At 43.6% G+C, this 23,767-nt stretch overlaps 1 protein-coding gene across 2 annotated transcripts in view; it reads right to left on the bottom strand.

Annotated features, from left to right (window-relative positions):
* Positions 1–755: 755 nt before the first annotated feature.
* The window catches only part of DBP (D-box binding PAR bZIP transcription factor), a 129,510-nt gene continuing 106,498 nt past the window's right edge, over positions 756–23,767 (bottom strand). For both annotated transcript variants that reach the window (XM_069200635.1, XM_069200636.1), the window contains 2 exons: positions 18,697–18,920; positions 756–9,467 (listed from right to left, as the gene is read on the bottom strand). In XM_069200635.1, the coding sequence (XP_069056736.1) occupies positions 9,252–9,467; positions 18,697–18,920 (440 nt within the window). In that variant the 3' untranslated portion in view covers positions 756–9,251. The remainder of the gene's footprint in view (positions 9,468–18,696; positions 18,921–23,767) is intronic.

Below are 23,767 nucleotides of genomic sequence, written 5' to 3'. Positions count from 1 at the left end.
TATATATTGGCTGATACCAGCTGAGTCTGAATTCCCCTGGCTTTCCCACAAACTCTGCTTAGAATTAGGGAGTTTCTTTAATGCAAACAAGTCTGTGATTTGATTTGCTTACACTATCTTTCGTACTATCTTTCGCAATATTCACATTACTAATTGAACTGCTTGGATTATATTCATGAATGCTGTATTCAGGTGACTATCTACCTTAGCTAACTGATTTGATTGGAGATTGTACCTTTACTAATCTTTTAATAAACCTTCATGGTTTTGAAATCCACTCCTCTCTGTCGTTACTGTGTGGCAAAATCTGCTTCACTCTCAATACAATGTAATGAATCTGTGACTTCATCCTCAGTTCGAGGCAAATATCCCTCTGTGTGAACTTCCCAGTATGCACAAAGTTATCTTGGTGCAAATACCACCCTTAACGTATCCGCTATCACTACCTTCCTGAAGAAGATACCTTACTAATCTTCTAACAAGACTTGTAGCATTTGGCCTCCCAGGAGCTACAACACCTATACCTGCAGGCGTCTCACCACTCCATGAACACACACACACTTACAGAGAAGCTTGGCCTTACAATTGCAATTAACATGGCTTTGATTAGGCCTATGAGATATGTCAGTAGACCACCATAGCTACCACGCAGCACTGGGAAAGAAAAACCAGAATTGCCTTTGACTTGCCGAGATCCCAGGAGAGAGACACATAAAAAAGCTGCACAAAAATCACCATACACATCTTGTTTTTTGTTGAAACTTTTTTTTTATTTTTGAAATTTTTTTGTGTTGTTTTTTGAAAGAATACATTATTTATTTCTCATTAAACCTTACTAAAACGCATAGGCTTTAATTCCTGCAGTGCACATCTTCGCCTCCAATACACTTATTCTAGGCTTTTATTTATTGCAAAATGTACAAAAATGCAAACAAGTATTTTTTTTCTTCTTTTTAACTTAGCTAGGACTCTTAAATGCCACGGGAGAGCAGTTAATAAGTAGGCAAAATGTTGAACTTTTTATTTAAGCCGTGATAAGAAAAAGCATCTATTTTTCATGACCTTGTGGGTTTTTTCACTCCCTCCGTAATCATTCTCTTCGTTACACCTTTTTTTCGTTAATGCCCCAAAAATTTTATTTTGTGTTATTTATGTACATGCCTCATGGCGCCGACTCATTCGTTTTGTTGCATTCAAGTAGTTCAGTCCAACATTTGTAATAAGAAAAGCTGAAACATACTGCACACAATTGCTATGGGACAGCTTGCTATCTCCGTATAAGCTCACATTTCAATTCAAACTTAGTTACTATTTATGAGGTTTTCTCCCTGGCAGTTCCTGGTTTCTTTACTTTCATCCATCCCCTTTCACAACAGTTTTTGCTATAGCCAGCACACTGACTCAATCCATGCACTTGAGTCCTTGCGATTCCATGCGTTTTCACTGTTTATTTGTGATAATGCGGCCAACACAGCCAACCACTAAGTCGCTAAAGGGCCCTGCATGACTTTTTCGACCACTGCCATGCAAAATCCTGTTAAAGTCCTACATCTACCCGCACAGAGATCTTTTAACACCCTATATTGGAGACTGTTACTGCAAAACCTGCAGAGCTCAGTAACTTTTCTCACCCATGAGATTAGAGCGAAGAACCTCAAACTCCACATGCTGCTGAAAAGATTATCCACCAAATTTGGCCCTAGGTGGCTAGTGTTAGGTGGCTGCACCTGTGTCACGCATTCAGTAACAATGTGCCTTGAGACCCTCACGGGTGAGTAGTGCGCTTTGCAAATTCCTGATTGATTGACTGATTGAATGCCTGCTGTGTGTGCTAATCCATTCTCTTGGTACCCGTAGTGCAGGATACGCCCCTAGTACTGCTGACTCAAGAATTTGTGCATTAATGCCAAAACCGCTTCAGTTTATGAAGCCATATCTATTAGGCTTTTTAGTTTTCAGGCTTTTCATAACCTGGAAGGCTTTGTCCCTTCAATCTGGGACCTAATGTGAAATGTCACTTCTCGTTCAGTCTAGCTAACTTAGATGATCCATATTTCCCATGCACCAGTCATACATGGATTCAACCCACAAAATTCAACCCTTCTTTACCCCGAAAAGTACACTGAAAAAACAGATGCTTTTAATTATTTTTACCTTCAAAGTCCATTTCATCACCTCCAATGGTTGTTCTATCAGACCCACAATGAAAGTTCGATATATAGCATACCCTGCAGTTTACCTTATTGCTCTGTGTAAAGGAAACATCTCTCTCACAAGGTTGTGAAAATAAATATATATTTATATCTATTCATATATATTTTCCGCTCTTTTTTTAAATATATTTCATTTGTGCTAAAAATAACCACATTTTGGCAACTTTAGAAAACGTGCTTTTCTTGGGTTGGGTTTACATGCGTTTGGGTACCCCAAGACAGTTGGTACAGGATGAGTATGAAATTTCACATCTCTCTTCGCATAAGCCTGCTTCAGTCTTTCACATGTAGTTCTGGTTCTCAGCATCATGATGGGACGCCAACATTGCATTGCCCCCCCCCCAGTTCTGGATACAAAAGTAGATATAAAAATATCTGCACTGAAAGCTGTACGTGACAGACTAGCCTCGATTATGACTACTTCATTGTTACCCTGTTATTTATAGTATTTGAGGAATAACAATACTATGGTGTTCGTTAAGTATCCGACCCAACAAATCATGACAATTACAAGTTTTGCCCTCCAAAACTAGGCACAACATGTGAAATTTGGTGCTAACTGCAATAAAAATTTGCTTGTTGTGTTATTTACTTGGGGCCTCATTTTTCAAGGTTTTATGCAGCTCAGTGCAGAAACCGGCCTTGCTGCGCTGCACGAAAGGGATAGGGCAGGAATGCGCTGTATTTAACATAATACGGAGCATTCCTCTCTTCTTGCGATGGTGCCCTTTTGGGGCCATATGTACTAAAGCTTTTTCCCATAGACACAGAATGGGTAAAATCCTTTGGTACATCTGGCCCTTGGCTGCTTAGCGCCAATGCAGGCAAGCACCCTTGCGCCAAGGTGCAAGGCTGCCTGCGTTGTGAGTAGGATTATTTTTGTTCAGGAAGGTTTCCTTTCTGCACAAAAACAATCCTGAGAAGCATTTTCCTCTTTCTAAGTGTGCTACATAATGCAGCACACTTAGAAAGAGGAAACAAAGAGGAGCAATAAAGATATTTTTACTCACTGCACCTCCCCTGCTGAGGCGTAACATTTTGACGCATGCCCAGGTTTACCAGTAATGGTAAATCTGGGAATGCACCAAAACCCATGGTTGGATGCATGGGAACACCCACACTCCACTCATGGAAAGCTTCCCTGGGGCAGAGTAATGCAACAATGTGATTTGTGCCTTGTTGCGTTAATCCACATTTATCAAGCCACTTAGGGCCACGCAAGGTGGACTTCCATGTCTCAAAGAATCTTACTTTAGTGTTGCCTTGCCCTTGTGTGGCGCAAGGGAGACGCAACAAATTGATAAATATGCCCCAAGGTTTTTTCACCTGGTAAATTTCAACAGGTTTGATCTGCTGAAATGTATTGAATGAAAAATCTGCCTGTCGAATTCTGCCGATAAACTCATAGCTCTGTGCAAACCATGGCTTGCTTAGAGGTCGGAATTTAACAAGGCACTCATTATCGAGACCACTATGCTTATGTTAAAGGAATTCTCATACACAGTATGAGTGTGCATGTCTATTTGTGCTTGAAAACTCAGGAGAGGGGATGATTGAGAGCACTGTGCTAGATCTCTCCAGAGCTTTGTAAGCTTCCTCGTGCCCAACAGTGAGTGAGGAGTGCAGCCTCTACGTTAACCGAATCACTGGACTCTCTATTGAGGCTGCCATTAAAGATGTTTAAACAAGGCCTGGAGTAATGCCAGTTTTAAATAGAGTTGACGTACTGTGGGGCAAAGGTTGCACCCGGCCACCATGTTTCCAGTACTATGTTGTCATTTAACACACTTGAGCACTGTGGGAGTTGTAGTCTTGGTTCGTGATAATTAAACCAACTAGACCTAAGTGCCAGAATACAATGGCTTGTAAAAAGGCAAGCCTAAGGCTGGAAAAACGGTGTTCCCGGTGACAGGAGTCACTGAGTAACTGTACCTAGAAAGAAACTGAATACTCATTTGTCTGACCCCAATAAGGAAATCAGCAGAGAGGAATGAATTCCTAGGACTCTGGTCTGGTTTAAAGCAGCAACAAGTCGGTCAGCTTTGCTCTTTTCTATCTGCTAGATCATTAAGCCTTTCATTACAAAATCAGAACATTTGGTGCTCTGAAATTACTCCTTGTCCGGTGTAGTAGTTAATCCATTTTTCCTTCACACTCTGCTACTTGTAGTGTGTCTTCATTTGTTAATGCAGAAATATCAGCGAGAGAATGTAGACAAAAAGATGAGCTATATGTGCTTGACAAGGGATAACTCACAATCTCACGGTTATTCCAGGGGGAGTGAACCACACTATATTATATAAAACATTAAAGCATGAGAGATTCTAGCGAACACACCTCTCAAGTTACTGTGGACCCCACCCAAGGTCACCCAGAATAAGTAGCGGCAATTGGCACCCCATTTGCTTCTCAAGCAATACTTTTGGCTAACTATCCTTCCACTTGTTATAGGTGAAGAAGCTGGATTGAACCAGAATGAAGTAAAGACAAGATACAAAATGGAATGAAGTGTTGTGGTGCAAACCCAGGCAGATAAAGTGCAGCATTCTTTGGGTGATGAGAAGCAAAAGAATCAGTGGAGGTAAGAAGTCTCATTTGGGTGACCTTTAACCCAGAAGCTATGATGAACGTCTACTCGTCTGAACACATCCTTGTCCACTTTACTCAGGCTTTTAGACTGTGTGCCTATACAGACCCTTTTGAAATCTGGTGGCATCTAGATTGAGGCAGCTTTTTCCCCAAGATGATGCTTTTGCCTAACCTGAGCTGTGTGGGAGCAATTCTATTTGAAAATACTTCTCTATCCCAGACTATCAAAAACATTGCTCCCAAAAAATAGGTAGACTTTTCATCCATATATAAATATACATATTTTATAAGGTTCCTAAAGGCATGTCTACCCTACTAGACCAGGATAGGATATTACAAGTGCAGCACAGGCAGTCTCACCAGCCCTCATAATTATGCTAAGCACATTAAACCATCCCTATCACCTCTTTGGCAAGCCATTTTGTTGTTCCCCCTTTTCCCCAAGGAAAATGTCATAATTAAGTAAGTAGTGTTTATTTGTATCTGTGCACCTACTAAAACACATACTTTTTTCACCACGTTTCTGTTTATGAGGTTCAGCAGAAGACAATCTTGGCTAGCAGGGTCACACGCGCACTGATGTACAGCAATAGCATGGAGCTTCTAAACGGGCAGCAGGGTGGTCCCACGTAAACCAACTGTTAATGGAAATCATGGCACCAATGTCTCATACTGGAAACTTATTTCAAGGAACTAAATATCAAAAAACACTGTTTTGATAGTGTTTCCTATCCAGTTTGATGGGGGCCAGAACCTACCAAAGTTTGTTTTTCACTTTGGGGTGGTTAGCTGAAGTGAAGTGCCATTTTACCAAATTAAATTTCTAGACTGGCCAATAACTGTTCATTGATTTTAAAACTAGTGCCCCCTCATCCCTCCTCCATGCACCCATATGTTATTTGCTGTGGTGGACATAGTTTGGTAATACATATAAACTAAGGCTATGCTGAGGTGATTTAATTTTTTCAGAAGGGCTGCCACCAATTGTGTAAGAAATGGGTGAAAATGGCCCCATCGCTATAAAATATTTGGATACAGAAAACAAATAAAAAAAGATTTCCAGCCAGTTTGTTGTCTATCGCAGTGTCCTCACTGACGCTCTTGCAGCACATAAAATCTAATGAGGCATACAGTGAAGTTGGCTATATTGTCACCTGTCTTGTTTGCATATGCCCACTGTGTTGGCCAGATAGCTGGAACTTGCTAACAAGAGTATTACATGTTCATGGAGGATAAATAGGTCTAAGGCCGATAAGAGGAGATCTGCATGTGTACTCCTGCTACTGACTGTTTTCAGATTACAACTTATAAATGTCTCTAGGGCCCTGTTGCTAAAACACTGACACATGCTTGCTCCACATGTGGACACATTGGATCAACTGGGATATGCTATTAGCTGAAGAGGGTAGTTTTTCTTAGGGAGTGACAGCAGAAGCAACCATTGGGGATACAGCTGTGTATCACACTGGAAAGCTTTGAAGCACAGAGGGCTTGCAAGGGCCCAGCAAAGCTGGAAAGTCTCGTTAGCAGAGGACTGAGACAAGAGGTACTCCTTTAAGAGCGCCGGCTGTGTTTGAACCGCACTCAAAGCTTGGAAACAAACATTTCCTGGGGACCGATCCAGCAAACTAAGTTCAAATGAGGACAGTCCAATCCTCCACCCACAACCTTGGTGAATGCATCCCATACACGCCAACTGCTCATTGCCAAGTCTGGGTTGCAATGTAGAAGATCTTGTCCATCATCATATCCCTCACCCCAACATACCTACCACTGTCACTCATCTCAAGGGACAGGCACTTTATTGTTAACCTGCTTTAACAGGGCCCTTGATACCACCGACCTATGTTTTCCATTCAGGCTAATTCCAATATCACTCACTGTTAATTATGGCGGATGTGCTCATCCTCACATCATATAACAGAGTCTAATAGAGATGCTAAAATGAAATGGCAAGCTTACCTCCTTCTAACTGAGTACTTAACACACCGCATGTTAGTATCACTGTGGGCTTTCAGGATTACAAATGTATGCACCAATCTTGTCAGGTAATATACTATATGTGCAAATATTTACTTCTGTTATCTCTTCTAAAGAAAAGTAGATTGCATCTGGATTTTTGGCAACCTGTATGTGCTCACTACTCTTTCTTCCTTACCTGGGAATGCTAAGCACTCAATAACACTCAGTACAGGGGAGACATCTCTTCAATGGGATGAAAATAAATTAAGGGGTTTCTGGCTGCTGCCCCGGCTAGGATTATGAGCAGGCTTGATGGTCTTGTTCGCTTATTGTTATCTCCTTGTTACATTTAGGTGATCTTCATGGGCGATCTCTGTGTCACGGAAAAGGTCTCCCAAACCTAGGCAAATCTTTTCCAGATCCCACCCTTTTCCAGGTTTCTTGTGGGTGAAGGCTGAGAGTGGAAGACATGCCATAGGCACTGCCAGCTAAGTTGGAAAACTGGGAGTGGCAGATAACATGGGAATAAGTAACCTAAAAATATGGTATTAAAAAATGGAAACAAAAATAAATGTTGTCCTTTTCAACACCCTCTGAGACAAATTCACCATTTTGCTTTTACCATTTTAAAGCCCTTGTTGCTATGCCATGCTTTCGAAGACTGGTTGAAATTGCCTTGCACTGAAAGTACATGTCAGCATTTGTCTCTATCTTATCCTTGGTCTGTAGGGTATGTATCTATTCTCTTCACATACTTTCCAATGCTTTGGGTAGAGCTATGAATGGGCCTCATCTGATTTCTGATGTTAGCAAAAGAATTCCCACCCAATCAGCCCTCACCCGAAAACAGGAGGCAAGGGGTGGTTACTGTGCTTGCAGGGCAGGATCAAGGTTTAACATGAACAATACTGCTTGGTGACATCTTGTCCTGGCTCTCACACTCTACGTAGTTTGTGCCATAGCCTGCTTAATAGCCCACAATTTAGCGCCACCCACACCACAGCCACTATGTATGAGCAGGAACCAAAATTAGAGAACAGGATGGGATATTATTCCTGCCACTTCTCTGCAGTTTGTAACACATTTCTCGGCTGAGATCAGTCTAAGGCTTCTTAAACTGCCAACAGTTCCTTAAGTACATGCTACACAACTTTTTCAAATAGGTACTTTCTCCATGTCATTTGGGATTCTATTACAAACCCTCTAAAAAGTCCATAGATTTAGCACCCTGTGTGTGTGAATGTGCACCCTTGGTGCTTGGTTGCAGAATATTGAGTGAGGCCCTTGACGGCATTTATGTGATCTGTGACTTGGTGTCTGGAGGCACAACACAGTGCCCTTTGGGCTTTGCACATGTGCGTGAGAGTCAGAATGGGTATGTGAACGCTCATGTACACTTCCAAACTATATGTACAAGTCAAAGGTGGCAAGTGCTTTTACAAAAACATTACTTCCTCTGTCATTAAATTCGCACCCACTTGAGAAATCTAGCACAGACCCCAGAAATTGTGAGTGTTATTTTCTCACTTGTGTACAGAATATAAAAAGCACTGTACAAATGCATGAGAACAGGAGAGATAAAGCTAATCCTCCCTTGAGCACCTGTTATCCCTGAAGATTAAGGAATCATCTAGCTGCTACGGTCCTTGGAGTTTCAAAGTGTAGAGGTTCAGCTCTTGCTTCGTTGACAGGAGTCTGACAAAAATATAGGTATCATCTAAGTCAAACAGACATGACCCAATTTTAGGAAGGGGCTTCCCCACCAGCTAATGGACTGGTTTCTCCCAAGATCAAAAAAAAGAAGCTGCCTCTTGGTAGATGGGCTGGAATCTTAGGGAAAACAAACATTAAATCTCATTAGTTGGCAGGACACATGCACAGAGATGATTTGCTCACTCACTGATTTCCTATGCAGTTAGAAAACTAGGCAACGAGAAGATGGAGGGCGGGAGGAAGGTCATGTGCCCAAGACGGTTTTGTACTCTCACTTACTTGACGTGCATGTTGGCAATCGTCATATCTGTGCTTATTGACGAAAAGTGCTTACCTCTCCCTCTTACCTTCCCTCCCCACCCAAAATGTTGCCACCATTGCGGCTTCAAGTCAGTTTAACTGGAATGCAACTCAGTGTCCACCAGCACACACACAAAGCAGCACCTTCAGTCACTGTCCTCGGAGAAGGCAACGTGAAGCCCATGGCCAAATCCTGGCTTCACAGGAGTCAACCTGAGTTTAAAATCCACCATGCTCCTGTGCTTTTCGTCTGCCATTTTATGAAACTTCCTTTGTCAAAGCACTCCTGGGAATATCCTCGCCTCGTCGCCATTCAACCGCATTCTTGGAGAAGAAGTGGGAGAAAGGGGAGATCTCTATTGTGTTTTTTCGTGCACACCCACGTCGGGGGGAGCCAGGAGGGAAGATATAAGAAAGAGAAAGATCGTATCCTTGTTTTTGTTTGCTCGGTTCCACGTGTCCCGTGTCCAATGTTTACAAGGTTCCATGCTGGGATTCGTACTTGGAAAGGATGTTTCGATAGCGGGACAGTTCTTGGCGGATGTTGGCCACCTCCTGCCTCAGTACGGCGTTCTCCTTCTCCAGAAATGCCGCCCGCACCGTGATCTGGTTCTCCTTCAGGCGGCGGGCGTCCCGGGAACGCTTTGCGGCTTCATTGTTTTTATACCGCCGGTTCCAGTATTTCTCATCCTGGGAAAAGAATGAGATGTTTGAAAGTTAACTTAAAACTTACTGATCACGAGTGCTATCATCTATGTTTAATATTTACCCCCAGTTATGACTCATTTCAAACATATTGGACCCTAGAGTAGTCAACTAATATGCTGAACGAGCTATTATCAAATAACAAGTTGAAAAATAGAACACATTTTCTGCAACAATTAATCATAACTTTGCTCACTCTCATTCTTGCGTTTTTCGTTACTTCTCCAAAATTCTCTCTTCTGCTCTGTTCTTTTGTTGTTTCTCATTCATGCCGCAGTTACAAGATTGGGGATCTGTGTGTGTGTAGCTTTTATTTAGTACGTTTTTTTAATTCTTTCTCGATACCTTACACAATCCCTTCCCTTCTGCTCTGTTGTTTGTTTCCTCCTAATATGGCATTGCAACATTTGGGGAATGTGTGTGTTTGTAACTTTTACTAGGTACGTTTTCTGTGTAGTTCAAGCCCTCTTTGCACAATGGGCAAAATTACTTTAATAATATAATTAAATAATGATCAATCATCATTAATAGCCTCACATTTATTTTAGCAGAGAAACACAAAAAAGGTTTTCACTGGCCAAATGTAGAATAGCTTTCAAAATGTTTCCTCCTTACACTATTGACAAGATGTTTCTAACAGATAGAAGACTCTCCTGAAGAAAATGTTATTTATCTTTGGTAACAACCTTTTTTGGTGGATACTCCGCTACCTGCATATTACCCATGCTTTAAATATCGCCATACACTGGACTGGATCCAGAAACCTTTGTTATAGCTCTCCTCTGCCAGTAGGCAGCACTGTCTCCATTTCAGTGCCAGAAGAGCTACAGGTGTGACGTCACAAAAACCATATAATGCATCAATTGAATTTCCTTGTCCATTTTTTCCTGAGCCCTTAGAGGCAGAGAGATGGATTGCATCAGATCAACCGTGGATGTGCAGTGCCATAAACTAACTTGAAATCTTATTAATGCCAGTGGCTTAAGACCATACCTCAGAACAGAGAGGTGAGTGGGATGAGTGAGGAATATGCTGGTAGTTTATCAACCAGATCATTACCAAAGGCAACCTTTTCTTCTGATGGATATTTCTACCTGCACCTTCCTCACCTCTTGGATAGATGCCACAGAAATGCATCTCCCAGGTGTTAGCCGGAAGACATGGCCAGACAAGGGAATCTTGCAGAATGGAATGAGCAAAATGGCACTGCTTATCACTTCTGAGACTAAGCAATAGTATTTTACAGAAATGTGAAGGGAAACCCATGTCGCTATGTGACAAATTTCTGCTCTGGCAACACCTGTGGCAAATGCTGAAGTTGAAGACTTCGCTATAGTGGAATGAGTGCATATTATCTCGGATGGATTCTTCTTAGACTTAACACATTTTAAACCTCAGAACAATCCAACATGATAATGTCCTTTTCTAGACCGGCTTGCCCTTTTTGCTGCCTACATATCCAACAAAGGGCTGGTCTTCATACCTATTCTCTTTCTTTCCATCAATGTAATACCTGGCAAGATGGGATGGAGGTAACACGGTAGAAAGAGTAATGGATTGCCGAATATGGAAAGGGGTCACCACCTTGGGTAAGAAAGTCATTTTAATTCTCAAGACAAGTCTGTGTGGGTAGAAGCAGGTGAACTGGCTCATGCACTTCACTAAAGTGATGGTCACAAGAAAGACTGTTTAAAAAAGCCAACAATCTCAACTAACAACTTTGTAGGGGTTCAAATGAGGCTCCATCAAAAAAGGCAAAACTGGGTTAAGCCCCTGCAAAGATCTAAGAATGATAGGTAACTTAAACAAGGAAGACAGACTAACAAGACAAACAAATGCTGAAAAGTATACAATGTAGCCTTTGACGGTGCCCACAGTATGACCTTGCAGGGCTAGAGAGAGGGTCAGACAAAACATCAGATAGATGCCCTCTGTAGGTCCACCTCTTCTTCTGTACACCATGTTACAAGGCAACTCCGCTGTCTTTGCTAGACATAATTTATGGAGGGCTCACAAGCTGAAAGGATGATTTCAACGACCGCTGTTGGCAAATCAAAGGAGGTGAAGGGTCCCCGCTCAATCTCCTGGCATGCAGGTGGAGGCTCTGGAGGTGTGGGTGCAGTATCTGCTTTTCCAAATGGGAGAGGGGTGGTCTGTGTACCATATCTTTTTTGGACAGTCTGGGGTGATAAGTACACCTTGGCCCTGGTCCTGGCAAATCTTGAGGAATTAAGGGTCTGGGGGAAACGCACTGAGGGGAGAAAACCCCAAATCAACAGAAGCACATTTGCCTCAGCAATCTGCAACTGAACGTTGAGGGCAGAGAAATATGCTTATCCTCGCAAGTAACAGAGGTTCACCTGAGTAGCACACTAAAGGGCCAAGATGTTTAGACGCCATTCGTGGTCGGCAAGATGATGCCAATTGAGGCTGTCAGCTCTGGTGGTTAGAGAGCCCTGTAAATGTTTGGTAACCAACCAGATTTCATACACCTGCTCCTAGGCACAGAGTAGCAGAGCTTCCTGACAGAGGTGAGTCCACATGCCTCTTGCTTGTTGACATACCACATCATTGTCATGTTCTCTGTGAAGGTCTGGACAGATCATCTGGAAAAGGAGGGCAGTGAATCCTTCAGGGCCAGATGAATCGACCATAGCTTGGGAAGTTTGATGTGCAAGAACCTGCTTCTCCGGAGGCCTCTAATCTCCAGGTCCTCCAGATGCGCACCCCAATCAAGGTGGATTTGTCTGTCACTTCTGTGAAGGGCCCTGTGCAAAGTTCTCCTTTACCCACCACCAGGTTAAGACAGTTGTAGCATATGGATGAGAGATACTGGTGGCAATAGACAAATTACCACCCCCCCCCCGCACCCACTGCCGATGGAGGTATCACTGGAGAGCCCTCATGTGCTTGCAGGTGTGTGCTACAAGTAGAATGCAGGAAGTCACCAGACCCAGAAGGTGGAGAACCGCCAAGACTGAAACTAGAGCCCTCTACAGAAACATTGGAATCATATCCTTAATGTCCCAATCCTCTAAGGAGGAGGGAAGGCTATTAAAGATGTTGGGGCATATTTATGAGAGGCTTGCAACACCGTTGTGTCAATTTTAGTGATTCAACAGCAGCGCAAACCATTCAACCATATCTATGAGGCCATGCAAAGCCACTTTGCTTGGTTCTGGATGCCCTCATGGATATGGAGTACGGCAAGGCAGCGCAAATCGCTGCATTGCGTTACTTTGCTTTAGGGAGCCATTCCATAGGCGCTGCGGTGAGTGTTCCCACACAACACCCATGGATTTTGATGCATCCCCATATTTACAAGAGCCAGTAAACCCGGGAATGTGCCAAAACTTTACGCCTCACCAGGGGAGGTGCAACAGGGAGAAATATTTTTTTTCTCATTGTTTTTTCCTCTTCCTATGTATGCTGCATTCCCCAGCACACAAGGAAATTAAAAATAGGAAAACATCTCCCAGGACTGTTTTTGTCCAGGCAGGTGCCTCTTCCTGCACAAAAACAATCCTGCCTACAATGTAGACAGCCCTGCACCATGAAACCTGGGTGCCTGCATTGGCACTAGGCAACCAAAACAATGCCGGCACAGTAGTAAAGGACAGGAATGTGCCATATTGCATAGACATGACACATTACTACCCTCTCATTTTGAAGCAGGGCAGCAAGGTGACTTGCTGTGCTGCCCTGCGCCAATAACCCATAAATCTTGTCCGAAGTGTTCAGCACTGTCCCTACGAACAGGAGGTGATGAAAGAGGTTCAGATGACACTTGTGTAGGTTGATGGAAAAGCTGAATTCGAACAGCAGGGATGTAGGTGCCTATCGATAATGCAACACCAGCTGTGGTGAGACTGCCTTGAGCAGCCAGTCATCGAGGCGTGGAAACTCTGCCATCCTCAAGCTACACAGATGTGCTGCAACCAACCCACACACTGACAAATCAGCCCTGCCCCTCTGGCACTGCCAGACTGATCTACAGGTCTGTCCAACCCTGCCTCGTGCTGCATGATATATAGGTGTTACTGGGCCTGTCTGCACTGTCCTTTGCAGCTGCCCCTGTACTGCTGCAAAACCTGATTCAACTGCTGGGTGGACTGAATGGGCTAATGCCAGTGAAAGCCATCAAACTTGTGAAACTGCCTATCATCTCAGACAGGGAACTAAAGCCCAAAGATTGAGCAGTAGCTCTCCTTACCTTACATCTCTCCAAGGCTGCAGATTTACTGCCAAACACGTGCACCCCATTGAAAGGCAAATGCATGAATGCCACCTGTACATCACCAGAAGAATCTGCAGATTGTAGCAATGCTTGTCTCCTCAGGGTTAGGGAAGAACCCATGGCCCTGGCCACAGAGTCCACTCTATTCAGGCCTGCCCTAAAGATTTGCCTAGAGGTGCCCTGGCAATCCCTCACCACTTCTGCAAAGTGGTCTTTTAAGTGGTCTGGTACGTTTGGCACCACCATGCCCACCATGTCCCATGAGGTAGGGTTTCTAACTGGTAAGTAGCTATGTGACTTTCATGGACCTCAGGACTAAAGTGGAGTAACGGCCAGAGCTGCCAGCTTTGGAATTGGGAATCAGGTTTGAGTCTTGGTCTCGGCTCAACATCCTGTGAATCTGGGCAAATCACTTAATCTCCCTGTTGTTAATAAAGCAAAATATAAAGCATTCTAATACCTTCTGGTTGAACTCGCAGTATATAAAACTTTAAAAGTTTCAGCTGAGAGCATCTTCTTTTCTGGTTCTAATTATTTTTAATTCTTATAGAAGTTATAGGGAAAGCCCCAGAGGCAAGCTATTTCACCTGGCAATCAACCGGTTCCTCACTGGGGCAGAGGTTGGCTTATCCCAAGCTGCCTATATATGGTAGAGTATGGTCTCATCAAATGTGAGTAGCAGTTCTGTTGCAGCCAAAGCTGGCTGTAGTCCCTCCCAAAGCATACTGACCCTTACTTTCACTGTTGATAGTGGCAGTTGTCTTCCTGAGAACAGCATATAAAAAGCTTGCCCTGCAGGGCACTCAATTTCCAGAATTGGGGTTGTGTCCAGCCCACTGGCATTCTGTAAAGAGAGGTAATCAGAAGAAACAGGCGATAGTACATTGACTGCTTCACAGCTAAGGTCATTGACATGCAGGACTGTGTCAACCATTTGGATGCCAACTGAGTCAGAACGAAAGATATTCTCTGTAGTTTGGCTGTAGCTTGCCTCTGTTGCTAGTCTTTGAGTCTCCCTCCTAGATTGCATTAGAATGCATTTAATTTTCGAACTGGAATTGGAGGAACTGGCACCAGTGGTGATGCCTAAGTTGCCGTCGACAAAGCTTGTTGTGTGAAGGTATAAGCGTCAGAGAAGGGGCAACTGGCAAGGGGTTCATAACCAGGATGAATGCAACCAGTGTCAGAAGTGTGCCATGAATGAGTTGTGTGGGTTGAATGGGTCCAAGGGTGAAACCACAGTTGGTAATCCAAACAAATCCCCAAAACATGATAAACCTGCATGTGTACCAGTGCTGAAAGAAGCAAGTGGGTTGGTACTGGTCCTTCAATTGGAGGTAGAGCAAGAGGCAGGCCCAGAACGGACACTGAGGAAGGAGCCATGGCTGGTGGCACTACTGCACGAGGATCCTGGGGAAAATGTATATTGACAGGCTCTGACTCCATGGAGGACTCTGCTGGAGGCACAGAGCACGGAGGTGACATACCAAGCAACACCAGGAAGAGTTGTTGTCCCTGGTTCTGTGCTCCCTTCGTTCCTCCTTGGAAGACTTAGAGAGTGGAGAGGAATGCAGTTTTAAGGCTGACGCAACCGGCATCGGGCCTGACACTTGCCACTCATGCAAGTCTTAAAGAGTTTGACTTACTGCTCTTTAATGGCCTTAGAGTGCATGTCTCCACATTGGTCGTATGACTGTGAACCATTCGTTGGTTCCACGCACCAGAGACAGACCAGCTGGGTGTCGGATATGGACATCTGTCCATTGCAGGAGCGGCAAGGATTGAACCCTGATTTCTTACTGGAAGAAGTCCCCAAGGCATTGCACAATTGGTTGAAGAAAAAGATTTAAATATGTGAAAAATGATGTTGACATCTCTGTATTTGTGTCAAAGAGCAGCGAAAAATAAGCATAATTTTGATGTGCAGGGATTGGCTCCAGTGACATCACATCTACTCTGCTTCCAGTGCCGAGATGAAGCCAGCACAATTATCAAACATTTCTGGCTCCAGTCTGCCACTGTATTATTTTCAAAAGAGGAGGAATCTGCAGGTAGAAGCATCTATAAAAATTAGCAGGTTTGTTTTCTAGTGTGATAAACAGGATTATTACTTTTACAAAATAAGAACAACTATTTAATGTTATGTAGGGGGTTGAAAAAGTTCCCATTGTTAATTTAAAAAACATTTGAGTTCAAATAAAGCAATATGAAGTATGGCTGAAACACAAGGTTATCTTCATCATCCTCATGAAAATAGTTTGAATTAATTCTGGTGATTGTACAGTGTATCTACTGAAAATTTGTGTAATAACCAACTTCATGTCAGTTTGTCCTCAACTTCGTGGGAGCTGGACAGAATCAATTTTCAAATGTATGCATCTTTGTGTCTTCCCAAACACTGCTCTGCTCTACCGGTCAGATGATAATTGTGGTACCTGTTCAGTGGGCTGTAAAATCACCTAAGACACCGGTTCTTAACCTTTTGATTTATGTGGACCCCCACTGAATCATTACTGGAATCCGAGACCCATGCTGAGTCATTAATGGAAGCTGGGGACCGGCCTAAGTAGTTTCTACGATCTGAATTTTATAACAGTACACAAAAATACAAAAGTATACGCCAAACAAATGCTCAAATATTGAAATATTTTGCTATTTCACACAAAAAAATAGAATAAGTTTACACGTTTTCAATTTTCCTTTTTTGTGTATATACTTTGATAGTTTTAATTTATTAATTTTGATATCACTTAATTTTGTAACAGTTGTGGGTCCTCTTAGTAAGCATCACAGAACACCAGGGTCCCCGGACCACAGGTTAAGAAACATTGACCTAAGAGATGTAGTAAGAACTGAAGGCATAAGGACGAAATCAAACTGAATGTGAGGTGTTATTTAATCACGTTATTGGAGCCTAAAGAAAATTACTGAACTAAAAAAATTACCACTTGGCAATGCAACTGGCAGTTCATAGTAGTGGTGCCACGGTAACTACCATGCCACTCTGTGTCTTGAATGAGTACAAACTACAACACACTGCTTGCAGCAAAATGTCATCCAATTGTCTGGTGTAGGCTTCAGTTAAAATGTATGGTAACTGCACAGCCTGATATCGTATACATCTAGGCCAGCAAGTATGATGGATATTCATTGTTATATCACTGCTCTCCTGCTTGGTCCTTTACTATTTTCACTTTTGTTTTTACGTGAACACAAGAGCCTGCAGATAACCCTTTTGTGGGCAAAATGGCACATCGTTGTATGTGTAGCTATTTACAGCGCAAGACAGCACTGTTCATTACTGTGTTACAAGACTATGGTGGTCATTCTGACCCTGGCGGTCTTTGACCGCCAGGGCGGAGGACCGCGGGAGCACCGCCGACAGGCCGGCGGTGCTCCAATGGGGATTCCGACCGCGGCGGTAAAGCCGCGGTCGGACCGGCACCACTGGCGGGCTCCCGCCAGTGTACCGCCGCCCCATTGAATCCTCCACGGCGGCGCAGCTTGCTGCACCGCCGCGGGGATTCCGACCCCCCCTACCGCCATCCAGATCCCGGCGGTCCGACCGCCGGGATCCGGATGGCGGTAGGGGGGGTCGCGGGGCCCCTGGGGGCCCCTGCAGTGCCCATGCCACTGGCATGGGCATTGCAGGGGCCCCCGTAAGAGGGCCCCTACATGTATTTCACTGTCTGCGCAAATACGCGACGGGTGCAACTGCACCCGTCGCACAGCTTCCACTCCGCCGGCTCGATTCCGAGCCGGCTTCATCGTGGAAGCCTCTTTCCCGCTGGGCTGGCGGGCGGTCTGAAGGCGACCGCCCGCCAGCCCAGCGGGAAAGTCAGAATTACCGCGGCGGTCTTTCGACCGCGGAACGGTAATCTGACGGCGGGACTTTGGCGGGCGGCCTCCGCCGCCCGCCAAGGTCAGAATGAGGGCCTATGTACAAGAAACAGAGTGTCACACATTTTTGATTAAACTGTCACATTTTACAGTTTTTAGCCACACAGAGATTTGGCCAGAATCTCAAAATTTTCATTTAGCTGATAAAGTCGGAATTCAAACCCAGATGCCCAGGTCCTAATTTTGCTGCCGAGCACCAACACAGCCACCCTTGCGCCAAGGTGCAAGTAAGGCTGTGCTGCAGGGGATATTGTTTTTTTGCAGGAAGGGCGATTTGCTCTTTCTGCAGAATGCAGCACACATAGAGCAAAAAACGAGGAGAAATGAAATCATTTCTCCTCGTTGCGCCATTCTAATGCCACCCTTGAGGTGGCGTTAGATTTTGCCGCTGCGTCAGGTTTACGAAAACTCATAAATCTGGGGCAGCTTTAAAATGCAAAGGTTGTTGCTGTGGCACCCCCACAGCAACACCCATTATACGCCCCTTCCACGCAAAGTGATGCGTGTGAAGGTGCTGTATTTACAAAGTGAGGTTAAGCCACAAAAAGTGGAAATATGGTGCAGTGCATAGGGCCTTCTAAATCTGTCCCATGGAGTTAAAATCTCTTCTAGTAAATGCATCTCTATCCTATCAGGAATCTCTTGGTGGCGTTTTAGTAGGCATAAGAATGTAGTTTTGGTTGTAAACTTACATTCATGGCCGAAATAACCTTTGTGAACAGGATCCTGTGCGATTAATTTTCAGAGGATTTCCAATGCCCTCTGTGGGGAAGGTGTAAATAATGGTGGGAAGATGTGACACCAAATGCTACAGCACTGCCCAATCTCAGCAGGAGTCTTGTGGACAAAAAGACAGGAGTGAGGAAATGAGAATGAGACATGGTTTGCCTTTATAATTGATTACATTTCAATACGTTAGTCGCGATGAAGTGTATCAAAGCTACAGCTCCTAGAATAACTTGATCTGCTTAGAGAAAAGCTAGCAGTAGGAATTCGGCATGCTAGAGGCAAGGAACTTCCATCATGCCATGATCTCCCTCCCAAAATGCCTTTGTCTGACTACGAAAGGTACCCTACCTTCTGCTCATCTGGCACCTGGATCTTCCTGGCTTTCTTCATGATGGGCTGCGGTTTTAGATCCTCTTCTGAAAACCTATGCTTCCTGGGGTCAAAGGTCTCATGCCCCGGCACGCTTGAAAGAGCCAAGTCTGTTGGGTCGGGGTCAAAATTCATCATTACTTCCACCACATCCGTGTCCACATGGGGGCTAGGGCTTCCTCTAGATGCAGGTGTCACTTGACCTTGAAGGAAACACAGTAACAAAAAAGATAACATTTATTTATTAAAAAATGAGGTCATACACTGTTAAGTACAGAGGCTAGAGTGGACATATGTGGTGTGGTCATAACAAAACAAGCTTATAGATGTACCCTATTTAAAACCTCGTGTTTCATGACTAGGGTGTGGTCAAAAACCAAAAGGATCCCTCTATTGGGCATGCCATGAATCTAAATTAGTTGGCTGTCTACTAAAAAACGTAAGGATAGCCAAGGTCTAAAACGCACTAGTGGATCCACTGAAATTGTCCACTAGCAGGGTTCCCCCTCCCTCTTCCCCCCCAAGACAAAGATGGACTGGCGGATACGCAAACAGTACTATGCTTATGGGGGACATCCTTTTTTCCCAAGAATAAAATATCTTGTTCCTTAATGCTATTCTAACTTTTGTCGGATTTTTAAAAAAAACACTTTCCATTTATAATTAGCTTAAGTTTTTACATTATCAAGCCATAGTTCCTAAAACTAGAAATTATTATCGGGGGATGACAGAAAGCACAGTCGGCTGATTAATTGCAGTACAAAAGGTACTGTGCAAAACGTTGTATTTATTTATTTTTATTTATTTTAACTTTCTCTCAATATGTTTTTAAGCCCACTTTTTCTCCATGCAGTACTACAGAGACCAATGTGCACTGTGATGCAATCTTCGGTGGACCATTGCTCGAGTTCTATGTTCCAATTCTTTTGGAGCAGACACTTCAGTGCAGTGCCAACTGTAATGCTGTAGGTCTTCTGTCTTCAGATTAAGTACAGCATTTATGTCCATACATATATAGCAGTCTGCATCAGGCATTAGCAAGATACTTCCCATTGGGCTTTAGGTCTAAGCCTGACTGGGAACAAATACAAGCATTACCAGCCTGAAATGGATTTGCCCTGGCCAGGAGTCCTATGCGTTTCTTTCATAATTAGTTATTATACCCCTTACTATAACAAGAATTGGCAGCCCTTGCAGAAGAGTGAAGGCAGAAGAAACCGGTATGATTTAAAGAGATCATCCAGTTAGTGATGTCACAAGAGATCTCAAAACCGCAACTGATGTCATCAAGCGAACATTCTGGAATGCCTATCATTTGTGACTGTTTGAGATACAGGAATGGGCAAAGAGAACAGTTTTTTTCTCTACACCATACACTGAGCACAATCAATTTTCACTTTCTGAATTTCTGTGTAATGTTTCTAAATTTTTTAAGACAATCAAGCACTGCATCAGCTCTCCCTGCCGGACCCACCTATTCCTCACTTCACAGAAAGCAGCAAATGACATCAACTACTTCTTGAGTGAAAAAATGAAATCGATCTGACAGCACATCGACACCACCAATCCTGCTTCATCTCTCATGCCTAGCCCTTCCCAAAGAATCCCACAATGGTTATCCTTCAAAGCCCTACTGCTTGCAGATCTCATGACACACTCTTCTCCCTCAAGGACATTTTTTGTGAAGATGATGCCTTACCTTTGTCATGCTTCAAAATTCTCTCTTTGGATGCCTTTTATCTCCTACTTCTCATTGTAAATGCCTACTTTACGCAAGGCATCTTCCCAGAAACTCCCATGAGAGGTCAGACCCTCTCACACCTAAACAAACTTAAATCAGACCTTGCCAACAACCAGTCAACCACTCACCTACCACACCTCGGCAAGATCATTAAAAAAGCAGTCTACGTTCAACTTCAAGATCAGATTAATACCAGCCATCTCATGCACGACTACCAGCCTAGCTTCTAGCTTCAGATCACTCTGCAGCAAGCAAACTGCTAATTTACACATCATAGATGATGCCCTCCTAAACACACATGAAGATGATCCTTTCCTCCAGATATTGTTGGGCCTCTCTGCTGTCAACGTATTGACCATCCCACCTTCATATGCATACTGGAAGTTTGAATGGGATTCACTGATGAAGTACTTCACTACCAGGGATGTGGAATTCCTATTGCCCGGGACATCTTGTTTGGGGTCAAGGGCAACAAGTTTTTATGTTTACTTTGTCCTTGGGACAAGTACGCCCAACCCTCTGCAGCACAAACCCTTTAGCTGCCTGTTTACAGAGAGTGGAACTCTCTGCAGTTGAGGTAATGTGTTTCCAAAAGATAATGCTGTTCGAACTTGTATTTATGGTTCATTATTTGAAAGCCTTCATTATTAGGGTGAGTGCTGTAAATAAATGTTTTAAGGTCACACTTCACTACTGACGTTGGTTCCAGTACAAAAAAACAAACAAACGTGTATACACATGTTTGAAAAGTTTAGGCTATGAGACTAAGTATAATGCTCCCAGAATGCTCTCTGATTAGTTGCAAATGAAGTGTCATGTAGTAAAATGTGTTGATGCATGCTAGTATTTCCCAAAAATATTTCTAATGGAAAATCAGTGTAACCATTTTCAACACGATTATGGGAAGCATGAAAATAAACAAACACTGACAAAGCCAACTGATCTTACATAGTTTTATAAGTCTTTTAGTTTCATCAATGCATGTCTTGTTTTGACATGGCTTTTGTAACACTTTATTGTTGTGGGAGCTACCAGGCCCTCAACATTGTAACAAACACTGGCAAAAAAAAAAAAAAAAAAGGTTTTTGAACTCTAAAAGCACACGTTGCCACCAGTGGCATAACAAAGGCCCCGCAGCCGCCCTCCAGGGGGCCCCTTCAGCACAGCACCTGCCCTGAGTGAGTCTGGAGAGGGTGCTCCTCCATGTTCTTTGCAAAGGGGCACCCTCCAGTTTCGTTACATCACTGATTGCCACTGTAGTTCCTGACACTGAACAAAACTACTTTGTGTACCAACATGCTCCTTGTGGAAGAGCAGAATGCGATCACTCACAGTAAAGCCAGCCGAAAGAGAGAGAAATAGAAGTTTAATAAAAACAAAATGTCTTTGTTAACACCAGACCTAATTAGGGACCAAGACCCACATGTAGGTAGCTTTTTGCATGTCGCAAACAGCGACTTTCGCTGTTTGCGACGTGCAAAAAGCACATTGCGATGCACAAACCCAGTTTTGCAATTCGGTAACCTGGTTACCGAATCACAAAACGGGTTTGCGACTCGCAATTAGGAAGGGGTGTTCCCTTCCTAATTGCGACTCGCAGTGCAATGTAGGATTGTTTTGTGACCGCGAACGCGGGTGCAAACCAATCGCAGTTTGCACCCATTGTGAATGTCACTGTAAACATTTTTTCAGAGCAGGCAGTGGTCCTGGGGACCACTGCCTGCTCTGAATAAATGAAACGAAAACGTTTCATTTTTCGTTTTTTTAATGCATCTCGTTTTCCTTTAAGGAAAACGGGCTGCATTACAAAAAAAAAAAATGCTTTATTGAAAAGCAGTCACAGACATGGTGGTCTGCTGTCTCCAGCAGGCCACCATCCCTGTGAGGGCCACCATCCCTGTGAGGGCCGCCATTCGCAAGGGGGTCGCAAATTGCGACCCACCTCATGATTATTCATGAGGTGGGCATTTGCGAAGCCCTTGCGAATCACAGATGGTGTCAGGGACACCATCCTACATTCGGATTTGCGACTCGCAAATTGCGAGTCGCTCTGACTCGCAATTTGCGGGTCGCAAATCTGAACCTACCTACATGTGGCCCCAAATTCTTAAAGAAAGTCACAAAAGTGCACCCATGGTATATGTTGTACCCCTATAAAATATTTGTGAACTGTATTTTAGCATGGGTAAATACGATGTGTAGATTTGCTTATGTGAAATCTATTGAGCATTTGCAAGTTCATTTTCCCTCCAGCCACTTTCTTCCCAACCCTGGAAGAAGTTTGAATTCTGCCATTGTCAGGAGTAAATGTCCAACCTTTCTTATTATGGGAAAATATTAGAGAGAAGCTGGTGAAAATCTTTAAGACATGCAGGTTAGTAGGTTTGCAGACTCAAAGGCATTCCAGCCCTGGAACTATTGCTTACTGCTTCCTCCAGCCCCAGTATGCAGATCTGCAGAAAGGTGGCAAAATAAGGAAATTGCTACAGTAGGGATTGAAACTGCAAGTATTTAAGCCCTACTATGGTAGTAGCCCTGGCATAATCAGAGAGGCTATTATCAGAGCTCTTACATAATGAGATTGCTGCCATAATTTGTCGCCACACTACATGGCACCAAAGGGACAAGTAGATCTTTTTACAGGACAAGTAGAATTGAGAAGCAACCTGTTCCCTGGACAAGTAGATATTTTAATAAATTCCACACCCCTGACTACTTCTCCTTCCATCTTTCCAACCAACAACGGTTTGTTCACATGGGCACTTCCTGTCCCCAAAAAAGCCCTACCAGATATGGAGCCCCGATGGTTCCAAACTGTCATATGTTATCTTATATCTCAAAATGGATCTCCTTTGTGCTCAACATGTAACAGTGTCAAAATATGGCGATGATACATAACTCTAATTGAAAGACTCCTCTGCTTCTGACATCCAATGCCTCAAACATTGCCCACACATAAATGAGAGCTGGATGTCCTGAGCCTACCTGAAGCTTAACCTAACCAAGACAGAATTTCTAATATTTAGCAAGAACAAGAAACAGTACAAACCTGGCATGAACTTTGACAGGTTTAAACCCCCCACGTTCACTGAATGCTATGCCACTTGGATATGCTCTGAACTCCTCCCCCCACTTCAAGGAACTTATATAAAAATAAAAAAGACGCCCGGGTCCTAGCTCTCACATCTAATGAAAAACTGGTTCTTCCAGAAAGCGACTTCTAAACTGCTGTTCAAGCCCTCATACACTTGCATGGGGATGGCAGAAATGTCCTGCTTGCAGACTCCACACTGGCACCCCTTAAAGGCA

The sequence above is a fragment of the Pleurodeles waltl genome, chromosome 7 (assembly GCF_031143425.1).
Source record: "Pleurodeles waltl isolate 20211129_DDA chromosome 7, aPleWal1.hap1.20221129, whole genome shotgun sequence".
In the NCBI taxonomy this organism is placed as follows: Eukaryota; Metazoa; Chordata; class Amphibia; order Caudata; family Salamandridae; genus Pleurodeles; species Pleurodeles waltl.
Note: the sequence above shows the minus strand (reverse complement) of the source record. Positions and strands in the feature narration are given on the sequence as shown.